General features: G+C 36.4%; 1 protein-coding gene across 3 annotated transcripts in view; it reads left to right on the forward strand.

Moving 5' to 3' along the window:
• Positions 1-15,903, forward strand: part of CSMD3 (CUB and Sushi multiple domains 3) — a gene marked incomplete at its 5' end in the record, with an annotated part of 631,488 nt that overhangs the window by 77,021 nt on the left and 538,564 nt on the right. For all 3 annotated transcript variants that reach the window (XM_082045128.1, XM_082045129.1, XM_082045130.1), the window contains one exon: positions 7,805-8,027. In XM_082045128.1, the coding sequence (XP_081901254.1) occupies positions 7,805-8,027 (223 nt within the window). The remainder of the gene's footprint in view (positions 1-7,804; positions 8,028-15,903) is intronic.

Raw genomic sequence — 15,903 nt, forward strand, 5'->3', positions numbered from 1 at the left:
GAGATAAGAAATTACTCTTTAGATGAAAAAGAGTGCTTTTATAAGGTTCTTCAAATGTAGTGATAATTACTTTACAGTGATAGCTTCTTTTTGGCTGGTATTCTGTACCACTTCCACTGAGCTTTTTATAGTGTTTCCAGCCCATGCTAGCAAATTAATGGAAAAGACATTTTGGCACCTAGTTATAGCTTATGCAAGAGCAAGACAATCTATCTTATCCAATTATTTGCAAAGAAGTATAACTATCTTTTCTCAAATCTTAAAATTATACAAATCATACATGAAGAAAAAGTCTTAAAATAAGCTTCTTTTGAACCATTTACAATGTCTACATATTGGCACAATTTTCAGTAAACTGTGCAGAGAATAAGTGTTAAAATATCTTGTTTGTGAAAGCAAACGCTTTTAAGAAAAAACTGACATTAAATGGTAATTTAGTTAAGAAATCTGAAATTTATTGGAACTCATAAGAGCTGTTTTTCACAGAGGTGCAACAATGGTGTTTTTACATTGTGTGCTTCACAAACACAAGGGTTTTTTTTTTGTTACAAGGCTTTATTATACATGCCAAGGAAATAAGCATTATAAATATATATATAATATTATTGACAAAAACAGAAAGTAAAAAAATAAACCTATGTAGACAGACATAACCACAGCAGAAGTAGTTATTAGTACTTTGGGAACTTAAAAAAAAGAAGAAAATCTCGTAATTAATCTGGGGGTTTTGTTGTTGTGGTTTGTTGGTTTTTTGGGGGGGGAGGGGGCTTGTTTTTTGTTTGTGTCAGGGTTTGTTATTTTTGTTTGTTTGTTTTCAAATGATCAGGTGAAATATTAAATGTAAACTCTGATCAGTTGGTAGAAAATTCATTGTAAAAGCTGCTATTTGATCTGAGATGGAAGTGAAAGGTTTTTTGAAGCAGAAAGTATTGAATTAAGCCGGAACAGAGGTCTACATGAAGACAGATATTTCTGAAACAGCAGCAGCTCTAATGCCTTGTAGCTGGTATGGATCCCTACCCCCCTGTGAAATACTACACAGATGCACCATACTTCTGGTGTGCTGTGGGGCAGGGTTGCTGCTGGCATGTGCACCTTCTGTGTCTAGCACAGGCAGAAAACAAGGCTCCAAAAAAATAAAAAAAAAAAAAAAAAAAAAAAGGAGTTATAATGTTCTGGTAGGAATGGACACCAGTGAGTGCTCTTAGTGTAAAAGTCACCAGTCACAACTGTGATAAAAGCATAATAGAGAAAGAAAGAAGTATTCAAGCTGTTGGACATTTGAAGGAGACGGAGAAAAAGGTGGAGAGTAGCAAGAAACTAAATGCAGTACATTAAAAGAGGCAATTATCTTGCATGTTTTATGCAGAAAAGAGGCTAATTCAGAGATGGAAAAGCATAAATGAAAGCGAACTAAGACATGAAGAAAAAAGTTAAAAAGTAAATTTCAAACATAGTCCAAAATAAAATAAAGTCATTACATCTGATGAAATGTTCCTTTTCTCTATTTTGTAAATGGGCTACAATATCTTCATGAAAAGCATGGAAGAACAAATAAAATGATGGTTTAGAAAGAAAGATTGTGCATGTATTTTCCAAAAATGGGAAGAATTGATAGGAGGGGGAAAAAGCTTCACAAAATAGTGAAGGGTTTGTCACTATGAAGTATATTGCTGTGGCATTCCAATAGCTTCTTTGAAGTGCTAAGAAACACATACAAGAGTATAATATATAACTACAAAATCAAGAGGTTTCACAAACAGGACCATAGGGGAGAATAAAGAAACAACGAGGATAAACACAGAGGCACCATAAAGCCTAAGGTGATGATAATGCAAGTCAACAGAAAGAGAATCCAACACAACAGAAGGGAATTAGGAGAACAATCCTAGTGAAACTGAAGGAAGACTGAGTTACCAGAAAAGATAGAGAAGAAAAGAACCAGCATATGAACAACTCATCTTCCATTTTCTCAGTTTGCTCTTAAAGCAAATAATAGCAAGTATTAAATATGTCTTTAAAATGAAATATACAAGCAACTTAGAGATGTGTGTATTAATCAAGGCAGACACAGCATAATTATTTTACGGTGGTGACTGCTCCTAAAGAATAAGTTAAACAAAGGAGGTTAAACAAAAGGTGTGGAATACTTACAAGGAGTGAGGTGTAGAAATATATTAATGGTATAATTGAATGGTCAGGAGGATCTAAAAAGCAAAAGATAATCTTGTAGTACATTGAGCATGCATAGTTGTGGGACATCCAAGGGCAAGGGGTATGGCTGTGTCCTAAGTATTATAGAATCATAGAGTGTCCTGAGTTGGAAGGGACCCACAAGGATCATCGAGTTCAACTCCTGTCCCTGCATAGGACAACCCCACAGTTCACACCGTGTGTCTGAGGGCATTGTCCGGTCTCTTCTTGAATACTGGCAGGCTTGGGGCCATGACTACCTCCCTGAGGAGCTTGTTCCAGTGCTCCACCACCCTCTGGGTGAAGAATCTTTTCCTAATGTCAAACCTAAACTTCCCCTGCCACATCTTCCTGCCATTCCCTCGGGTTCTGTCATTGGTCACCAAAGAGAAGAAATTGGTGCCTGCCCTTCCTTCTCCCCTCGTGAGCAAGCTCTAGATCACGATAAGGTCTCCCCTCACTCTCCTCCAGGCTAAACAAACCAAGTGACTTTAGCTGCTCCTCATACAGCTTCCTCTCCAAATGCTTCACCAGCTTTGTAGCTCTCTTCTGGACACTCTCCAGTAGCTTAATATCTGTTTTAACCTGTGACGTCCAGAACTGCAGACGGTGCTTCAGGTGAGGCCACACCAGTGCAGAGCAGAGCGGGACAATCACCTACCTGCCTGGCTGGCAATGCTGTGCTTGATGCACCCCAGGACACTGTTGGTCCCCTTGGTTGACAGGGCCACTATTAGCTCATGTTCAACCTGCTGTCAACCACAACTCCCAGTTCTCTTTCCACAGAGCTGTTTTTCAGCATCTCATCCCCTAGTCTGTATGTAAAGCCAGGGTTGCCATCTCCCAGGTGCAAAATCAGGCATTTGCTCTCATTGAACCTCATGTGGTTGGTGATTGCCCAGTTCTCCAATTTGTCCAGATCCCTCTGCAGTACCTCTCTGCTTTTGAGAGTGTCAACAGCTCCTCCCAATTTTGTGTCGTCGGCAAACTTACTTAGTAATCCCTCAAGTCCTGAGGCTAAGTCATTTATGAAGACATTGAAGAGTGCTGGCCCTAAGATGGTTCCCTGTGGAACCCCACTAACGACGGGTTACCAGCCCAACATGACCCCATTTACTAGAACCCTTTGAGCCTGGCCCATCAGCCAATTGCTCACCCACTGCATTGTGTGTTTACCCAGCTATATGCTGGCCATCTTGTCCAGGAGGATACTGTGAGAGACAGTATCAAAGGCTTCACTGAAATCCAGAAAGATCATATCAACAGGGTTCCCTTGGATAACTAGGTTGGTAACCTTGTCTTAGAGCAAAATTAAGTTTGTTAAGCAGGACTTTCCTCTCATGAATCTGTGCTGGCTGGGACCAATGACTGTGTTGTCATTTAGATATGTTTCAATATCTCACAGAACAATCTTCTCCATGATTTTGCCAGGCACAGAAGTGGGGCTGACAGGCCCGTGGTTGTCGGGGTCATCCGTGTTGCCCTTCTTGTAGATTGGGACAATGTTTGCCAGCTTTCAGTCATCTGGGACCTCTCCACATTCCCATGAACATTGCAAAATCGTGGAGAGAGGTCTTGCTATGACATCAGTCAGTTCTTTAAGCACCCTTGGATGAATCCCATCAGGTCCATCAACTTGTAGGGATGTAGCTGGAATAGAAAATCCTGTACAAGTTCCGGATTGATTGGGAGTTTATTGTTCACTCAGTCATGGTTTTCTAACCCAGGATTGTGGGGGCCCCCAAATCTATCTTCAGCGTTGAAGACCAAAGCAAACATTGCTTTGTTAGAAGGCATTTTTTGTTAGAAGGCAATGAAAGTTGAATAAATAGATTAAGTAAGAATAGATGTTACTGATACTTACTGTAATCCCACAAAAAATCAAAGGATGACTGAAATCAGGAAAAGCAGCAATGCTTTATGTTTTCAAGAAATATTTATCCATGTAAAATTGATGAGAATTAAACATTTGAATTTTAGAATCTGGTAGAAAAAAATACAATGGAAACTTTGAATCATGCTAACTATTAAGAGAATATCATCAGTGCTGTTTGTTGTCACACTTACTCCAACAGGTATTTTTCTTTTCTAGTCTAACTTCAAGCTTTTCAAAATTGTTTATCTCATGCTTTGAATCAAACCACCTCTTTAATGAAAAACAGTTTGCAAGTAACTTCTGTTTTGAATGCTAGTTCTGAAATCTAGATGAAAAAAGATCACAGTATATGTTACCAGTTATTTCAGCATGAATTTTGCCTTGTTAAAATAAATGTCTTGTCTTCAGAATTTGATCAGACCAGTCACCTAATGCATGTTTTCTATTTTGAATGTAACCAAGTTGGTCTGACAAGGTGAAGACCATTACAGAATTGAATAACACATGAAAGTAGAGATTAAAATGAATGTTGTATGGATTCTGTTGGTATGTTTTTTATTTTACAAACTAAAAGTGTAAACCTATCAAAATCAAACCTCTTGTTCATTTTTTACCATTCTTGGAATTAAAAATGTGTCTTCTGACACGTGCATAGCTGTGTTACATTCTGCTTGTCTTTGCTGAAAAATATCCAAGTTATATCATCCTGCATCCCATGAATAATTCTCTTTTGTTACAGTTTGGATATTTAGTAAAAGGAGTAAGTGGAACTTCTATATGTCATGGAAATTCATATTTCATACATATGTATGGATAGAACATTTATTGAATCCTGTATGAGGGATTACATTCCTTAATAAGTAGTATATCATCTCACAAGGCTTTTTCTGCCTGTTTTGAGTCTTTTTTTTTTTTTAATATAATTTTATTTTGGTCACCTATTATTTGAGTTTTGTTTGTTTGTTTGTTTGTTTTTACAGCTTGCATTCAATTAACAGAATTGTACACGTCATCAATAGCTATACTGACTTAGATACAGCAACTGTGACACAGGCTCTGAATTATGGAGCTGTATTATGACAACAAGACAAAGTTCACATTGTGCTTTCCACATCTGGTCTGGAGAGATGCATAGAAATTAACCATCTGTGCTATTTAAACTTCAAGTCTATCTTTAAGTTTTTTTCTCTCATTCAATAGAAGTAGGCCTCAGCAAGAGACATCTAGGAAAAATTAAATCGATAAATACATACATGCTTAGCTATTTTAAAAGTTTTATTCCAGTGACTATATTTTTTGGGAAGTGGTAGATTTCTAGGATGAAGAATCTTATGATGAGTAAATAGTTTATTTTTGTAAAGTGACTTGCTCACAAACTATATTCTGAAAGATTTTTAAAGTGCTAAATAAAACAGTTGAGGTTAAATAATGAATAATAACACATAAAGGAGATTTAAAAATAGTTTGAGTATATGAGGGAGATGCAGAAAGACATAAATAAAACAGACTCCTAGCAGTGAATGTTGATAACAAATGAAAGTGCATAAGCACTTTTATGAAAATGAATTCTCTAAGCTAATTTGCAGTAGAAGGTAAAATTTTCAATACATGTCAGATGAGGCAAACAAAGCCCTAATCACTTTCTAAGAGGATCTCCATTCCCTCTCTGTCCTATATGTCTATGATATGCTGATATTTGTAGTAAAAAAGTAATCACATTTCATAAGAGGAATTTTTTCTCATAATTAGAGATAAATATGAAAAAGGATACGTCCTGCTTCTGTTGCCCAGAAAAGTTACTTTACAGTATAGCAATACAGTATGTAAAATCTTAAGAGACTTCCACTTAATACTTCAGAGAAAAGGGTCTCTGCACATTCAAATGTTCAACACAAAGACAAGCTTATGAGTCTGCCATAAAGAAGATGATTTAATTAACTCAAATATATACATATGTGCATAATTAAAGAGACAGTATCTGGTTTGTTTGTTTGTAGTTTGTTATGAAATGTATAACATGTTTCTCTGAAGGCACATGCTGAGCAACTGAGTGCTTTGTGCTTTCTCTCAGTTTATGAAATCCCTCTGCTAGCAGAATGGCCTTGCTCTGAGCACGCTTGGGGAAGATAAGCTTCAGGGGTGCAAAAGGCAAAGAAGAAAAACTGATCTAATATTTAAGGCATAAGAGAAAAGAAAGCCTGCAAAGGGGATGTAGAACAACAGTCAGACTGCGATGCTGATGGAAAGAAAAAAAAAGTATTCTAAGGACCAGGAACAATTAGGAGCTGTTGTAACTGAGCATTAAAACTGAGAACAAGAGTATAGAAAAGGACCTGGCCTGCCAGGTCACAGTGACTTGGGCGAGATCTTTTTAAAATTATCATTGTTTTCTATTTTTTCACAGAAAATGGATTTTCCGTAAAAAGAGAAAATTGTTTATAGTCCAAGAAAATTTGGCTTTTGAATGTAGGGGCTATTTCTGACATTTGGGGATATTAATGTTAAAAAGGATCTATTGGCAGATCTATATTTCAGCTTTGACCCCCTGTACTGATTTGGGATAGGACAGAGTTAATTTTCTTCATAGTAGATCCTATGTTATTTTGTTTTGGATTGCAGACATTCTCTGTTTCTCATGCTGACCCTCCCAGCAAATAAACCTACAAGGGGCAAGCAGCTGGGAGGTGACACAGGTGAGATAGCCAGCCCAAACTGATTAAATGGATATTCTATACCATATGAAGACATCTTCCATGATAAAAGCTCATGGAAAAAAGGTGGAAGGACAGACATTCAGGATTTTGATGTTTGTCTTTCCATGTTACTGTTAGATGCGATGAAGACCTGCTTTCCTGGAAATAGCCACCTGCCTGTCAAAGTAGCCAATGAACTCCTTGATCTGCTTTGCTTATGTGCACAGCTTTTGCTCTACTTAGTCTGTCTTTATATAATCTACACATTTTCTCACTTTTAACCTTTCTGATTCTCTCCTACATCCTGCTGGGGAGTGAGCTGGTGACTGTGTGGAGCTTAGCTGACTACTGGCATTAAACCACAATGCCCATTTAGAGTTAGTCAAAACACGTAAGCTGTTCATCTTAATATTTTAATTAGATACAGAAAAGCTTACTACATTCCTTCTAGTTACACATGCACAATGCAATTATGTACATGAGGTAATAAAATGACATAACACATGGCTATTTCACATTGAGTCTTTAAGTACACAACTTTCATAAACCAGAACTATTGATAGAAAAAGCTTGTTCATCATAAAGAGCCTTTCAACCTCGTCCAGTCCCAAAATCTGAGGAGGAGCAGCAGAAGGTTAACAGATCTAACCTTTATCGGATTGGCACCAAATGAAGACTAATTTACTTTGCTCTGGTTACTTCTCTTCATTTTTTCAAAAAAGGGAATTGAAGCAAATACTTTGCCTCATAGGTGACAAAATATACTCATAAGTGTTGTTTATATATATATATTTATTTGCAAAGATGCTACCATATGTCTTTACATAAACAGTATGGAAAACACATTTGTTAGGTGGGTGGGGTTGTTTTGCATTAAGTGGCCAGAATTTGTATTAAAACATGGGCTTTACCTTTCTAAATGCAGTCCTTGCAAAGAAGTATTTTGACAATTTTTTAGAAATCACAGATTTCAATTATGTATTTTATTGAAGTTTGATATAAAAATGGGTTGCTAACTTTTGTTTCCTTGGATTTTTTTTAGGATTTATTTATACCTGTGGTGGAACTCTAAAAGGACTTAACGGCACTATAGAAAGCCCTGGCTTCCCATATGGATATCCAAATGGTGCAAACTGTACATGGGTTATAATAGCAGAAGAAAGAAACAGAATACAGATTGTCTTTCAGTCTTTTGCTCTAGAAGAAGAATATGATTATTTGTCATTGTATGATGGGCATCCTCATCCTGCAAACTTTAGGACAAGGTAAAGAATAAACATTATTAAAGCATAACTTGCTTGTATCTTAAAAATATCTGAGAAAATAATTAAAGCTAATATTTTAAAAATATAGATTCTTTCTTATATAGACTTCCAAGTACACTTTCCTTAATCATAAATGTCTTTAAATCTATATGGTGTGTTTTAATTCTAGTTAAAGTAATTGGTAAAGTTAATCTAGCCCTCATATAAAATTTATTTAAACAAAATGTAATTAATTAAGAATCATATGAGCATGGATAAATGAATGTAAAGTGAATATGACATTGTAGAGGTCCCAGTTTGCATGATCAAGTAGTGGTGGAACTTTTGGAATGTTTGTAACAGGAGACTTTCAAGAGAGATCAGAAAAAGGTAATGTATTTATGACAGAAAATAGGTAACTTTTTGATAATTGTATATGACCATTCTTCTAACACAAAGGGATAACAAGAGTGAAAAAACTTTGGAAAATCAAGAGTATGATGGGTCACAGAAAATTTTTTATCAGTGTCTATTTCAGAGTTCTGGAAGGTTGCAGCTTGAGGGATACATAATAATTCTGCAATAGCAACAGATAGATTATCCATACATTTACTAGGAATCTTTCTAATAATCTATCCTGACTTCTGTAAGTCAAGTTGTCTTCTACCTAGACTTCTGTAAGGCCTTTGATATGGTCCACACAACATCTTGGTTGCTAAATAGGATAGATACGGTTTTGATGGGTAGACCTTTCAATGGATAATAGGCTGGATGTTCACATCCAAAGAGTTGCAAATGTAGATCAGTAACAACTGATGTCTCTCAGTGATCTGTATTGGGACCAATAGCATTCAATATCTTTGTTAATGACATAGGCAGTGGGATTGAGTGCACCCTCAGCAAGTTTGCCCATGGTGCCAAGCTGAGTGGTGCAGCTGACACCCCTGAGGGGTGTTCAGAGGGATCTGAGTAACATACATTCTTTATACATTGCCTCTGCCACTCCTTCCTCCTCGGGGAAAGTGTTCCTCACACTCTTCCCCTGCTTCAGTGAGGGCTGCCTCCCACAGGAGACAGTCCTCCATGAACTTCTCCAATGTGAGTCCTTCCCATGAACTGCTTCAGTATGAGTTCCTTTCTCTGAGTGCAGTCCTTCAGGGCCAGATTGTTCGAGTGTGCGTTCCCCACAGGGTCACAAATTCTGCCAGAAAATCTTCTCCAGCAGAACCTCCTCTTTCCATGGATCACAGGTACCAGGAGCCTGTTTCAGAATGGGCTCTCCATGGGGACTCCTTTGGGCATCCACCTGCACCCCTGTGGAGTCCGCCATAGACTGCAGGTGGCTATCTGCTCACTGTGGACCTCCATAGGACTGCAGTGGGACAGCCGGCCTCAACATGGGCTGCAGGGAAATCTCTGCCCTAGTGCCTGAAGCATCTTCTTCTGTCCTCCTTTGCCGTCTGCAGGGTTGTTTCTCTCACATATTCTCACTCACCTCTCCACTGCCGTTGATGTTGCCCAGCAGATACGGAGAAACCTATCTCTAATAAAATTGTTTTTCTTTGTACTTCTGTGTTTCCCTTTGTATTTCCTGTTTCATGAGTGTTTGTGTGCTATTTTGATACCAGCTGCAGGAAACAGGGAACCCCTATCTAAAAGATTTGAGGGTTGTTTTTCAAAAGAAAATCCAAGAACATGTAGTTTTCCTCCTTTCTGCCTACTCCTCAAAAGATAAAATTTACATGGAGATTTGATCCCATGTAGGAGCCCAAAAAGTCCCTCACTGTCACTCAAGACTTCTATTGGTGAATCCATTCTAAATTGTAATCTCAAAGAGTATGTGAACAATGTTTTGCACAAGTTCGAATAAAACCATTATTACTGCTAGAAGCTTATGGTTCTTACAGAATTATAGTTTTAATGAACATCAGAGAAAACAGGTGATGGAAGCTAGGAGGATGGAAGGAAGAGGAAAATAATACCTTGCAGAAGCAGAAACCTTTTCTTTGTGTATCTTGTTTAAGCTACCAATAAGTTTTATATATATATTTGTGTGCACATGTGTGTTCACATCTGTCTGTACACATAAAGATACATCTACATATATAGATACATGTGTGCAGGATTATTTTTATATTAAAAAGTCAGTATCTTGAGAGAAAGTCAAGGAAACCTGACATGCTCAAAAGTTTTAGTATTGTGAATTTCGCATGCTACTACATTCTGGTGAGGAAAAGGATAAGGAGTACTGTAGAAAAAAATAGAATAAGTCAGCACTTAAAAAGGAAAAGATGATTAAGCCTCCATATAGGTCTTGAAATAGACTACTTCTGTAAGACTTACAAAACCTTGCCAATGTGTGGGTGCAGTAAAAAAATAGTACACATTTGTTGGAGTCAAAAATTAGGTTTTAAATAAAGAAAGTGTGAAAGTGAAATTATGCAAGCTTTACTAAATCTTTTATGGTGTTTTGTTTGTTTGTTTGTTTGTTTGTTTTTCCTCAGATTTCAGTAGCAAGTAGTAAGGTGGTGTTTCCTAGAGTTTTCTATTTGTAAAAGGTTTTTACTCAAACAAGTGAAGTTTTGCTGACATACAGTTGCTTGTGGAAATTTTCTTCCTAATATGATAGTGGATTTTATCATTTTTCTTAGTGACATTAATGAAAATGTAATCAGATTACACTAGTCATCCTTCTCCTAATTTTGTAACAGACAAAAATATTTTCAAGTGAATTTGTAAAATATATACCTGGACAGCTAAAAAAAAGTCTCAGATAGACAAGGCTACTCAATTTCTTTATCTACTTCAATATTTTGACTGAAAAAAGTTTCTACATTACTGAAAAATATTTTTCAGTTGGGCTATTTGTGAATCTCATGACCTTTGACTCTATCCTCATCCAGTTTTGTACTTCTTTGTTTAATTGTTCTCTTCAGAATTGAATCTTCTTGAAATTTGAAGTCATTGAGTGTCTTCAGTGAATGCCTGACAGTCTTACCTGGTTTAGATGGCACTTAAATGGCAGCTAAACAGTAACAAATAGAAATGAAGCATGTCAGATATGGCCATTACAGAAAGTGTACAGCCAATATTACTCTCTCATTGTTGTGGTTGTATATGCTAAATCTTTGCCTCAAAGTACAGAGAAAACATAGAATAGTTTAAAACTGTGAACTAAATGAAAAAAAAAAATCCATAAATCAACTACAAAAAAAAGTATAGATAGCATTACTTACTGAATTTGAACCAAGCTCTCAGCAAAATTTCATACTTGAGAGTCTTTCTGGGTTATGTCCCCGACACTGTCTATTTTTAGGGCTCTCTTTTTGCCCTCCCAGTGCATCTGACTTTTGTGTACATTTTCTTTCACACTTGTACATCTAGCTTCCTCAAAAAAATGAAAAGTAATTTAAAAAAAGGTAAAAGTCAGAGTTCAATTTTATAAGATTGCTTTTAAATTACAACTTTATATACACCCCATTTTGGAAAGTAGCTAATACTTCTGACTGCTACTCTGAATCTAAGTACATTTCCAAATAAAACTTTGGTTCAATTTTTTCAAAATTTCTGCCTTTCACATATTTTTTGTCTATTACTAGATGAATGATTTCAGCTATGCTTTTGGAGATGCATATCAAGGACATGCTTTCAACTATCTGGGTGCCCAGCTTGAGAAATAGCAGTTTTGTTTGCACTAGTGATAAGAAAACTCACTTTTAAATGACATTAATTGAAGGTGTGACTTTACATGATAAAACATCAATCAACTGATTTGCAAAAGCCAATTGGAATCACCTGATAAAAGCTCCTGCATGTTATGAAAAATATTTTTTAAGTTTAACCTGGAAGGAATTCACCATAGTAGCTACTGGCAAGAGCAGGACTGCTCCATGAGGAACACAAACCAGGCATCAAGGGTGACCCTGCTCAGGCTATGCTTGCATTGACAAGGCACGGTCCTGCAGGGGCTGAATATAGAGTCAGAGCCAGGGACTGGTAACAGGGTCCATCGACAGCTCCCTGCATGGCAAGTGATGAACTGGGTCCAGGGTCCCTTCAGGGAGTCCAGCTGTGAGCAAAAAGAAATGGGGCCAGCTAAGGTTCCCACAGAGTAAGGCTGAAGGGCTCATACAGGAGGCAGGGACAGGAACAGAGCTGTAGCAGGGTCTGGATGTCTCAGCGTGGGCTGAAATGGAGTCCTAGAACCCATGGGCAGTGATGGGTGGGAGACCCAGCTGAGGCTGGTCGGGACCAGGAAGGCCTGTTGGTTTCCTCAGGTATTGACACTGCATATTAAACTAAGAAAATTATTTGACGCTTGCCTTTAAAGATTTAGGTATCATAGAAAACAAAATATGGGGTTAATTATACAAATTGGTCACCGGGAACTCTTCATGACACTCTTTAAATAGGTTTATTAAAACCACAATTAATTTTAAACCGTGCTTAGTGGCAGTGATCGTGCATGTGTAGGTGAATGAAAGAATGGTAACTTAAATTCTGACATTTACTTGCAAGTGTTTTACTTTGCAAGTTGGATTTTTGGTTTTTTTTTGAGAAATTTCTAAGCACAACACATGATATGTTATCAGTAAATACCAAAGAACAGGGTTGTTGTTGTTGTTGTTATTGTTGTTGTTTTTTAAGGAGTAAGGTACTTAGAATGGAACACTATTTTTAAAAGAGGTGTCATACTCAACAGTTTTCTAAAATATATATTTTTTCTCTAAATAGTTAAAGAGTTTGCAGTGTGATATTAGAAGTAACTGTAAATAATTGAATAGTAACTTGTGATTATATACCCAAGGTCTGTTCACAGCTCCAAGGGAATGTATTTTTCAAATACAATGGTCTTCAAAAGCACAGATGTGGTATGGGAGTTTGGTAACCTCCACCGTTAGCAAAAAAGATATAATCATTTTGTGACAGCTATTCATTTGTTTCCATAAGTGAAAAGAAGTATGGATATGTTCATCTGAAAATCATGAGAAAAGGAGGTGTGACAAACTGGAAGTTTTGAATACTTAATAAAGATATATTTTGTTTCTGTTTGAGAGCCTGCAAGACCAGCACATATCTGCAGAGATATTTTTAAATGTTGATATGGTCACTGTGGCCAGAGACTTAATGGAATGAATCAAAATCTTTCTTTTACCTAGTCATGGTTAATTTCATCTTAAGAAAGGAAGCTTTAGCATTCTCAGTGTTTAAAAGGCGAGCTAATACTCATCTTCTCTAATCTCATGTTTTCAAGCAAAATGAATCATCCTTTCATCTGTACTCCCAGTTGAGGCAAACAGAATCAAATGCACAGCTTACCTCATCAGTACAACTGAGCTGCATAATAAAAATTCACTGAAATTACTGGAGATATCCAGGCCTTGAGTAGGCCTACATTTTTAACATTTAGTCTCCAACTACTTGAAGAGAAAAAAAGTTTTCAGAAGATTAATAAGTAGGTCTTTAAAATTTCAGGATGCTGTTAGTCTTAAATGCAATTGAGTATGCTCTCTTCACCATAACATTTCTAAAGGTTTTAATTTGGTACTAAACAAACAGATTCATACTTTGATAATGGTTTTGAAATTACACAAAAAAAGAAACGGTTGTCACGTAACAGAGGAATAAGGTCAAAACTAAACTTAAATAAAACTAAAATACTTCATTGTTTTTTAATTCCAGAGCATATGGGATAACATATATTGGTCCACTTAGAATGGGTGGTACTGACTATACAACTAAAATTAATTTATTTGTTCTAACTAATTGAGCAGAGAAAATAATTGGGAGTAGAAATATATAAAATTACAACAAATCCTTAATATTAATTCATATTAAATATTGTTAGGGTTGCAAGCAGGTGAGTTGAGTGTTTTCTTGACCCTGGACTGGGTTACACTAACTGAAATGGTCATGGAAGACTATTGGATATGCCAGGATGAAAAGCCAAACTGGCTGCTCTGACCATGCCATAGGAGTTGGACCTGCTTCAGTGATCTGGAGAACCACAATAGGAACAGGATGAGTGCTTTCTCCAGCTGATACAGGAACACACATTTGGATGAGTTGAACACCCTGTTGTAAACCTGTCAGTGCCTGCTCCTGGCCTGATAGCATTGTTGATACCTGTCTCTCCACGATAAATGTGCCGAGTATCACTGACAACATAATTAAACATTGTAGTTTACCTCAGAACTAGTCACAAATTTTAGGTATACTTTCTCTGAATAATTTAGATCATCCATCCTTTTTTTTTTTCTACATCTTAAATCTTATTGAAAAACATTCAGGACATGAGCTAAATTAAAACAAAACAAAACAAAAAAAAAAGAAAAGAACACAGTATAATCAAGGATACTTCAGTGATTTTATATTCTTACTTAAAAAATAAGTAGCACTAAGCAAAATACTAACTATTCCCAATTTTAAAAGGGGAAAAATGTACTTTTGGAAGATTAGATTTTGCATACAAAATTTTCTATTTTTAAATTAGAAAAATTATGATTTACATCCTACATGTTCTAAATTGTCAAAATTATCTTACATAAACGTTCTGAAAAAGGAAGGCTAGCAAAAGAATGAAAGTTGACTAGAGTAAAAACTTTCAGTGCCCTTATTAAATAGCTCTGTTTGTTTTTCCATTTCTTATTCTAAGTGTGCCGAATATGTGTTTCTCCTTTTAAGAGACAGAAGTCTGGCTCAAACAGGTAGCAATTAGGCTACGCTGCTATCATTTGTGCAATCTCCAGCTTGCTACATGTCACCTAATGCCATTACAGTAGCTACAGTAATCTTCTTCTTGTAACTCAAACTCTTTCCTTCTTCTGGTCCTTAGAATTTTAACCTGAATTATTTGTGAAAGATATATCTGTTTTACACCCTTTTCTATTTCCTGGCCAAGCTCATTACCATATATATTTTTTTTTTTTTTTTGGGATTCTATCATCCTGTTATTTATTAGCAAGTGTTCTAAACTTTCTTACACTAATTGTCATCAAAACCAGAAGATTAAAAAAATTCCTACATTTTTTCCTTGTTTTCACTGCCTTCATCCTCCATTTCTAATATGTCAGGATTTCCACTCAGAGAATTTCCTGACATAAAGGCTTGTTTTCCTAGATTTTTCCTTTCCCACTTCTTTGTCTTTAGGTGATCCACAGTACTACGAGATGTAGTACAGTGTGCCCAGAGCTGGTGCCAATGTCTCACCTGGGCAAAATACCACGATGTTGTGTTGATTTTCCATTCTGAATCCAAGCTGTGTTGTTTGTAGCTCCATTTTACTTCATGCACGTGTATCCTTTTGTTCTTTTAAAATTCTTCTCATATGAACAAAGCCTTGCTCATGTAAACCATATAAAGACCCTTTCTGAGTCATGCTATCATTTGACTTATATTACTGCAATTTCAAATCCTGTTAGTAGACTTACCCCCTGTTACTTCTGCACCTTTCATCTACTATTATAACAGTTGCTCAAATTAGAAGACTCAGTACTAATAAAACAAAGAAAAAAATCATAGCTCTATGAGGTTCTAGATTAAATCTGATAGAGACAAAATCTCTTTGACTATTTGGTTATTAAGGCTCTAAGATACATCAGAGTAAAATATTTTCAGTCATTCGGGTCATCATTCCCAACTAAACTTGACAACTGGAAATGTACAAAGCTTTCTTTTGCACTCTCCTGTTTAAGTCCTCTTGGTTATTGATATAGGCCAAGAGCTGTTGATAGGGAGACAGTGCATCACTGAATGAACATAAAAAATTTTCATAATCATCAGAGACAAACTTAACACTTTGAGTTGTTTTCTGCTCAGACTGTTTATTATGCCCTAAGTACATTTACGTTTCTTCTCTCATCAGTGTTCACTTTCTATCCAAATTGGCAACCAGAGC

Source organism: Streptopelia decaocto (assembly GCF_964273445.1).
Source record: "Streptopelia decaocto genome assembly, chromosome: 2".
Lineage (NCBI taxonomy): Eukaryota > Metazoa > Chordata > Aves > Columbiformes > Columbidae > Streptopelia > Streptopelia decaocto.